This window comes from Lactuca sativa, chromosome 1, assembly GCF_002870075.4.
Source record: "Lactuca sativa cultivar Salinas chromosome 1, Lsat_Salinas_v11, whole genome shotgun sequence".
In the NCBI taxonomy this organism is placed as follows: domain Eukaryota; kingdom Viridiplantae; phylum Streptophyta; class Magnoliopsida; order Asterales; family Asteraceae; genus Lactuca; species Lactuca sativa.
The window spans coordinates 134465080-134473968 of NC_056623.2; the positions used below are offsets into that span (position 1 = coordinate 134465080).

General features: G+C 35.2%; 3 protein-coding genes across 3 annotated transcripts; all 3 read left to right on the forward strand.

Moving 5' to 3' along the window:
- The first annotated feature begins 4096 nt into the window (after positions 1-4096).
- On the forward strand, positions 4097-5856 carry LOC111895067 (disease resistance protein RUN1). Its single transcript, XM_023891186.3, has 2 exons — positions 4097-4692; positions 5397-5856. The coding sequence occupies exons 1-2, from the start codon at positions 4097-4099 to the stop codon at positions 5854-5856; spliced, it is 1056 nt and encodes a 351-aa protein (XP_023746954.3).
- A 294-nt stretch (positions 5857-6150) lies between these two features.
- Positions 6151-7367, forward strand: LOC128127892 (disease resistance protein RUN1-like). Its single transcript, XM_052766623.1, has 2 exons — positions 6151-6549; positions 7287-7367. The coding sequence occupies exons 1-2, from the start codon at positions 6151-6153 to the stop codon at positions 7365-7367; spliced, it is 480 nt and encodes a 159-aa protein (XP_052622583.1).
- Positions 7368-7517: 150 nt separating this feature from the next.
- Positions 7518-8185, forward strand: LOC111895056 (disease resistance protein TAO1). Its single transcript, XM_023891175.2, has 2 exons — positions 7518-7610; positions 7691-8185. Exons 1-2 carry the CDS (start codon positions 7518-7520, stop codon positions 8183-8185), a joined length of 588 nt encoding a protein of 195 aa, XP_023746943.2.
- The last annotated feature ends 704 nt before the right edge of the window (positions 8186-8889 follow it).

Sequence of the window (8889 nt, forward strand, 5' to 3'; positions counted from 1 at the left end):
AATTTAAATAGGCTTAATTAATCAAATATTAAAAAACTTATCCAAAAATTAAAATCCTTTATGTTTGTACTAAAATATCCTTCCAAAATAAATGTAGGAAGTTACCATTTTACCCTTATACTTTAATAAATCATTTTTACCATATACATATTAGAGTAGAATTTAATAACTTGAATCATTGATAACATATACCGTAAAACATAGTGTTGACATGTGAAGCCTTTTGTTAGGGTCCCACTTCCCTCAGGTTTGGAGGCAAGATTAACCATTTCAAGAGCATAAAACAGTTCTTCCTTGCTGTAAATGGATTAAACCAAGAGCATAAAGTGCAACTCCTTCTGAATAGGGACTACCACCTCCACTACCACCAGCCGTTGCACTGAACTTAACCCAATTTCTCGCCCTGATTAGCCAATGCTAAAATCGTATCCAAACATAATCCAAAATGCTAAGGGGAGGAATTTGTGTCAAAGTAATTTGTTCTTATGTGTTTTGCAAGAGTTCGAACACACTCCAATTCCAACTTACATTTACTTGATTCTAAAGATGATGAAGACTTGTTGACATCAAAAGAAAAGCATAAGCAGCGAATCACATCTTTTCCAGCATATTTTGCTTGAAGTATTCAATAATTGGAGGTCGTTGAACATTGAAAACATAAACTGTGAACACTCTTCAGGGTCTATAAGTGCATCAATGGCAAAAAGAACACCTTCTTTAACAAAAGGCCCCATGAAAACATCGGTATTCTTTTGTAGGATAGTGTCAGAAATATTAAGAGCTAGCATTAGTACACGTATATCCTTCCTAGTGAACACTCCAGCCAAAAACCTGAGAAATTACCAACATGAAACAATTAAAATTTAAGAGAAATTTGATAGAATAAAGTATAGTTGAGTATCAAGAATTCAACATTATGTCCCCTTGAAATGTTGGTGCTTTTAAGCAAATCAAGAAGCATATCAGAGTTGATGTAATAAAGTAACTTGTCAACAACAGATAGACACCCATAACAGATATATAAATCCACCCTAGAATCAACAACCTGTTCAGAAATAAGAAGAAAAGAAAGGGTATATCAGGGAAATTGTAAAAGTTAGCAAGAAATCAGTACAACATGATTGACAAATGATAACCAACCTGGATCAAGACAGGTAATAAATCATTCCCAAATTTCTCTACAAGATTAGGATGAGTCACCAAGAAAGCTTCTTTTTCTGCAGCTAATGGAACTTCTTGATTTCTGGATACAACGGGTAGAAGCTGAATCAACAACTTCAAAACTTCATGCATTTGATTATAATGTCCATCAATTGTTCGAGGGGAAGGGACTCCATGTGAAAGGTCATATATTGACAAGATCTCTTTCAAAATGCTACTTATATTAAGATCAAAAAGTGTCTTCACAGCCACCATAGAACCAGAAGCAAGTTTAACAAGTAGTCCAATTAAACCCTACATAAAAATACACAAGAGTTCTTCAAAAAAGATTGAAAAAAAAAACAAAAATTGCTAAAAATAGAAGAAGATGGACATACAGTATGAACATAATAAGATAGAGTGGTATGGTTGATCAGGTCTATAATATGTGCCACTTGATGAATCAATCCATGTTTAGAAAGTTCATCAAGCATTTCACTGGATTCTTGTACTCTTTCTGCTATTTTAATTAAGCATGTAGCAACATGTTCAACAAGCTGCAATCACAAGAATATGTCAGTAAAGTACAAAAGATTATAAGAAAGACCATAATTATATTTATACCTGATTGTCTTAGCTACAATCACAAGAATCAGAAGATGTTGAAATCAATGAGGTTTTTGAAGTTTCTAGAGCGATCTGTCTTAGCTGGTGTAAAGCCGGTCACATATTCAATTTTTTATTAATTAAGTAAAATGACATAAGGGTATATTTGGAAACATTATGGATTTAAAATGTCGTATTACCATCATTGTTGTTTTTTTGAGCGAGAACAGTTGGAGATCATATAAAGGATGCAAGACTTTAGGTACCCTCCATGCCTAATGAATGATATAATAGAGTAATTTAGAATATAAATGGAGTTTAAATATGAATATATTTGAATCTAGATATAGTATATAGTAAAATGACATAATGATATAATAAAGTAATTTAGAATATAAATGGCTGCTTACCTCTACATTAACTTTGTCAAAAAGCTCAAGCTTAAGATCATACTCATGCTGACCAGCTGAAGCAGATAATGTAAAAACACCTTCTGGAGCAAGATTCACTTTTGCATCTTTTGTATCCGCCAATAAAATTGTGATATAAACTTTATCCTCTCTCTGAGCCCACTTAATTTCTTGATGACGACTACAAAGCTCAATATTTTTTTGAATTTATTAGGATACACCAATCATTGAACCAAGCACAAGCAAGCATAAATATGTAAAACTAATAAATCAACTGTTTTCTAATTCTCACCATTGCAACACAAAGAACCCAATTCTTGTGCCCTGAATAGATATGTAAAAATATAACAATTTGTTTGGCTTTTGTGATTATGAAGTTATGATAACAACCATTATATTCACTACATGGAACTTGGCTTCAGTGAAACTGTATACCACTTACGATTGTTAGCTGAAAGAGCAGAATTTGTAACTGCAAATTGAGTAGAAAGAATAATAGATATTTTATGAATCAAAATTGTGTTTACAAAATACAGAGCAGTATAAGAAGATGAAATCAGAATAAAATTGTACCTAAGTGTTAAGGAGTGAGCCACTGACCGGAGAAACCGCCTGAAGGGGCTACCAACGCTGTGAGATGATAGAATCGACAGATGACATGATTCTCTCATCTGTATGAACTCAAAAAAGAAAAAAATATTACCTCTGTTTTACATTTTCCAAACCAAACATTGTGGATTCGTCATTGGAGCAGTCGAAGTGCACATACACAACTTTTATGAAAAAACCCTAAGTCGTCGGTGTCTTAGTCGATAACTTGTACCAAAAAACCCTAAATCGCTATGAGAGAGGAGTGAGGCCTGAATCACTTTCATTAAGATGTGATATCTTGAAGCAGAGATGTATAGCGGTCCGATAGGGTGGGGATACTTTACTCATGCGGCACAACCGAACGAATCAAGGGTATCGAGCTAATCCACAGGAAATCGATTGAAGCAATTGCTTTCGAATTTCGATATGGTTGAAATTGAAATTTTGGAAATTGGAAGAACTTTGAAAGAAATTGAGAAATTAGCATTGGATTCCGGTTTATTTGGGATTTTTACAAGCAAATCAAAGGCTTATTTGGGCTAGAGGATCGACGGGAGGGAACAGAGGAAGGAAAAGGGGAAATACAACAATTAGGGGTTTTATAGGGTTACTGCATCATTCTTTGCTCTCCGCATTTTTCATATTTAGAAGAATGCTTTGGAGTAGAATCCTTGGAGTTCATTTTTTGAGTGTTAGGGTTTACTGCATCGTTCATTTTTTTAGTGTTAGGGTATCTAGAGGTTGGTCGAGAGGGCCTGAACATCATCGTCGTGTGAGGCCTGAAGAGTCGGTGTGGGTTGGAGGTAGTGGAGGTGGGTGAGGGGTGGAGACGAAGGAGAGGAGATGTTAGAGAACAGATTGATACGAATGTAGGAGAAGAAAGAGGTTTAAAATTTTTGGGGATTTCATTTCCCTCTAAGAAGAGAGATGCGCGTTTCATAACAAAAATATAAAACGACATTCACAAAGAACGCACATTTTAGATAAAGTGCCCTCCGTGTTTTTAATTTTTTTTACATGAGACACTAATTTAAGGGCACGCAATAATGCGTGTCCACTATCCTTAAATTTTTTGAAGATATGACACTTTTTTAATGTCACTCTCTTTTACGTAACATAAATCAACGAGTGTCGTGGTTTGCGCATCGTAAAAGGGTCTTTTTCTTGTAGTGATGGCAATATAATTTTATTTTACATCAATACTTTGCTATTAGCAGATGAGATTTAAGTTGCATACTGTAATCAATAATTTGCTATTATGTAGAGGCATTTGTACAGGGTCCTAAAATTAAAGAACAAGTGAAGAAAGCCAGTGAAAAAAACTTTCATAACTAATAACATAATTTATTATGGTGGTTCTATCTAAACTTCCAGAAGGATCTTCATCTTCTTCATCACTTCATGGTTATAGTTCATCAGCTCGTGTTCATACTCCATCCACTCATGGTCATAATTCATCAACTCATAATCATAGATATGATGTATTTTTAAGTTTTAGAGGTGTTGACACTCGTCATAGTTTCACTGATCACCTTCATAAGGCCCTCATTGATGCCAATATCAATACCTTCTTGGATGATGAAGAGATTGAAACAGGGGAAGATCTGAAACCGGAACTAGAGAGTGCGCTTAAGGCATCTCAGGCTTCTATTATTGTGTTGTCTAAGAATTATGCTTCTTCAACATGGTGCCTGGATGAATTGGTGCTGATCCTTGAGCAACGGATGACATCCAACCATATCGTCATCCCAATCTTTTATCATGTGGAGCCCACACATGTCAGGAAGCAACAAAGTAGCTTTGGAGATGCAATGGATAAGTATAAACAGACAATGGAGGCAGAGACAAATGCAAATAAAAGAAGTCAATGGGCTCAAAAGATGGACCGATGGAATAAAGCGCTTACACAAGTTGCTGATTTAAAAGGGAATGACATAAATGGCAGGTCACCACTTTCTTACCCTTATTCATATCCCTATGCATTTCAATAAGTTTTTCTAAATCATTAAATATACATATATCTGATGTTTTAGGATATATAGAAAATGAACATAATTGAAAATAAGTTCTCAAGTATGTGTTCTCATAAACCAGTTCGTATAGATGGATTAGCCATTCTGATAATTTTTACATGTTTGTTATGTATTTTGTATTTTATCATAAGTTAGTACATTTAGATAAACCTTCTCCACGATTTTTACATGCTTTTTATTTAAAACCAAAGTTTGATGGGTTTGCTATGCTTTTACTATTATTTATATCATACTGCCTTCAAATCATAGCGGTTTTAATGATAAATAACTACTTTTAGTTGTATTTATTAAAAGATAACCCATAACTATTTCATGGCATTTTGTTCAAATCCATGTAAAGCCACATCGATGGTTAAGTTTGATGGTCTTGTAGAAACATAGTGAAATCTTGTATTTCGTTGGTTGCTTTGGTCTTATCATAAACTAATATTTATGACCTTCTCCATTAGCAAAATCTTGTATTTCATGGTATTTTGTTCAAATTGATGTGAGAACTCAATTAATAATAACAGAAGTGATATAATCTTAGTTAGGATCTTTGAATAAATTAAATCTCCCAATCTGGTTCATTAGTTTTGTAGATTTGTTCTGAAATTCTTATATAATCAAGTTTCAGGTTGGAGACAGTGTTTATTGAAGAAATTGTGAAGGACATCCACCGTAGATTACATTTACACTTAAGGAGCATTCGACCACAACTTATTGGGATGAATTATCATATTAACTTTGTAACTTCATGGTTGAAAGATGGATCATCGCATACAGCATACATACTTACTATTTATGGTATAGGTGGGATCGGGAAGACATCTTTAGCCAAACATGTCTATGGGCTATATTCTCATGAATTCCACACAAGCAGCTATATTGAAGATATCACTAGGAAATGCGATGGGAAGTTTAATGGGTTGCTTGATTTACAAGAACAACTCTGCTATGACATTTCAAAAACAAGTTCAATTAAAGATCATGATGTTTCAGTATACACCACAAAGATAGAGAATGCACTAGCACGTAAAAGGGTGTTTCTAGTTCTTGATGATATTAGTACTCATGTTATAAACAATTATTTATGACCATCCATTAGCGAAATCTTGTATTTCATAGCATTTTGTTGAGATTGATGCAAACTACAATATGGTTTTGATGTGAGAACTAAATTAGTAATTTAAAGCTATGATATAATCTTAGTTTGCATCTTTAAATAAATTAAGTCTTCCAGTCTGGTTCATTAGTTTTGTAGATTGTGTTTTGAAGTTCTTATATAATCAAGTTTTAGGTCCGAGACACAGTTTATTGAAGAAATTGTGAAGGATATCCACCGTAGATTACATCTACACTTATGGAGCGTTCGGCCATAACTTATTGGGATGGAAAATCATATTAACTTTGTAACTTCATGGTTGAAAGATGGATCCTCACATACGGTAGACGTACTTACTATTTATGGTATAGGTGGGATCGGGAAGACATCTTTAGCAAAATATGTCAATGGGCTATATTCTCATGAATTCAACACAAGCAACTATATTGAAAATATCACTACGAAATGTGATGGAAAGTTTAATGGGTTGCTTGTTTTACAAGAACAACTCTGTAAGGACATTTCAAAAACAAGTTCAATTAAAGTTCATGATGTTTTAGTATACACCGCAAAGATAGATAATGCATTAGCACGTAAAAGGGTGTTTCTAGTTCTTGATGATATCAGTACCCTTGTTCAGTTGGATGCACTACTTGGAAGCAAAGGCTTTCATCCTGGAAGCAAAGTTATAATTACAACAAAGGACAATTGGTTGAGTGAGAGTTGTTCTTTATTTAAAACAAACATTAAACCCAAGCATGAAAGGCATTTGCTTCGAGGCTTAGATTATTTTCCATCGCAACGACTTTTGTGCTCCCATGTATTCATGTGCAACCAACCCAAGGCGGGATATGAAGAGATGTTTGATAAGCTTGTGTAGTATTGTGAAGGACATCCATTGGCTCTTGAAATTTTGGGAAAGTATCTACATAATCGAGATGTAGCTTATTGGGAAGGGTGCATCAAAGGGCTAAGGAATGAAATTAGTTCCCCTATCAATAATGCCTTGAAAATGAGCTTCGGTTCCTTGCCATCAAAAAACGATAAGGAGTTGTTTAAGCATATTGCTTGTTTTTTTTGTTGGACTAGACAAAGATGTTACCGAAACAATATTAGAGGCATGTGATATAAACACAAGATCTGGGATCACGAATCTCATTGACAGATGCCTTCTTAGTATAGGACGGAATAATGAATTGAAGATGCATCAGTTGGTTCAAGAGATGGGAAGATTCGAAGTACGCCAAGAATCACTTGACAAGCCATAGAAGCGAATTTGATTATGGTGTCATAAGGAGTCATTCAAAGTGTTGAAACAAAAGAAAGTAAGAGGTCATGCATGCTTTTAGTAGTGTGTGTGTGTGTGTATGTCTGATATTTTGTATTGCCTAATTTATTTATTTGCATTATGCTTCTTATTAGGGTAAGGGAAATCTTCTAGGCCTCACCATTGACATGTGCATGCTTGAGAAAGAGAAGTTAGGTGTATCATATGAGCTGTAAACAGATGCATTAAGTAACATGGATAATTTGATGCTACTACAACTCAATTATGTGCGAATGGATGGGTCTTAAAAGAATTTTCCAGAAGAAATAAGATGGTTGTGTATGCATGGGTTTCGTTTAAAGTCTATACCTTTAGACTCACCAATGATGAATTTGGTTGCTCTTGGCATGTCATATAGCAATATTGAATCATTTGTCGGTTGTTATAATAATCCACAACGGTTTGAGAAGAGGCAAAATGTAAGCTATCTTCATTTATTATTCATCCATATTGAGTTAAAGTAGTTCTCTACTGTTCTAACTTATTTCCATTTTTTTAGTTTGATGGATCGTTCTTAAAAGAGAAAAGGTTGCTTGGATCATTGAAGATTCTTAATTTAAGTTTTTGTAAACAACTCCATAGTCTTGATGATTTTGACCAACTTCTTGCACTTGAGAGGTTAACAGTTAGAAATTGCATTGGTTTGCTCGAGATATGTGAATCAATCGAGCAATGTGTTGAACTTGTCTTCATCAATTTGAGCTATTGCAACAAGCTTGAAAAACTTCCAAGAAACATAGGCATGTTGAAGAATGTTAAAACAATGTTGCTAGATCATTGCAGTCCTAGTGGATCTCCAATCCAGAATTGGGATATGGAATTGCGCAAGGCTAACAAAATTGACATAAATACAAAAACCTCTTCCCCTGCCTTTTTGGGTGTCATACCAAGTGATTTGATGTTGTATGCAAGTTCTTTACCGAGTTCTCTAGTAAGTTTGTCAATTGCAAATAGTAATTTGTCCACTAAATCCTTTCCCATGGACTGGATGTAACACCTAAAGTCAGGAAGGCCAAGAAAGGAAAGAAAACCCTAATTTTAAAGGGCGACTCGACGCGTCCAAGGATGAACTCGGCGAGTCCGAGCGGGATCCGGGTCGAGGAGTAAGTGACCGACTCGGCGAGTCGGCCAAAGGGACTCGGCGAGTCTGGTCTGTGCGGAGAAAACCCTAAAATCGGGACTTGGAGCCTATTTAAGCGCCTCATTCTCCTCCCTAGGGTTCCTTTACTGCCTCTTTTACCCAGAACATCAAACCCTAGCCGCCATATCAATTGATTGAGCCATTTGTTGCCTTGGAAGGTGCATAAAAGTTTGGAGAAGGAAGAAGGAACTTGGAGGAGCAAGAAAGGACTATAGATCTGGGATTGTGAGTTCATTTCTGAGCATTTGGAGGTAATAAACTAGTTCTTGGACCCATTTTGCACCTATATCTATGTGTGGTTGTTGGGACTTTTTAGCCATAATGTTATTCATTTGAGTTAGAAGCCAGATCTGAAGTTGCTACTTCAGATCTAAGCATTTTATGGTCTTGGGAAGCATAAAGTATCAGCCCTTGAGTTGTTTATGGAGCCTCTTTGCCTTAAACCCTAGTTTAAGGTGTATTTTGCCTAGATCTCCTTCTCTACACTTAAAGTTTACAAATTTACGTGAGGAATAGGCTTGGGAAGGATAGATCTACAGTTTGGAGTCCATGCATGA

Excerpts from the sequence above, each read along its gene's own strand:
- LOC128127892 (XM_052766623.1), top strand. The coding sequence starts at position 6,151 with ATGGAAAATCATATTAACTTTGTAACTTCATGGTTGAAAGATGGATCC. Across the intron at positions 6,550-7,286 it reads GCTTTCATCCTGGAAGCAAA|GGTAAGGGAAATCTTCTAGG; the intron begins GTTATAATTACA and ends GCTTCTTATTAG.
- LOC111895067 (XM_023891186.3), top strand. The coding sequence starts at position 4,097 with ATGGTGGTTCTATCTAAACTTCCAGAAGGATCTTCATCTTCTTCATCA. Across the intron at positions 4,693-5,396 it reads GGGAATGACATAAATGGCAG|GTTGGAGACAGTGTTTATTG; the intron begins GTCACCACTTTC and ends ATCAAGTTTCAG.
- LOC111895056 (XM_023891175.2), top strand. The coding sequence starts at position 7,518 with ATGAATTTGGTTGCTCTTGGCATGTCATATAGCAATATTGAATCATTT. Across the intron at positions 7,611-7,690 it reads GGTTTGAGAAGAGGCAAAAT|TTTGATGGATCGTTCTTAAA; the intron begins GTAAGCTATCTT and ends CCATTTTTTTAG.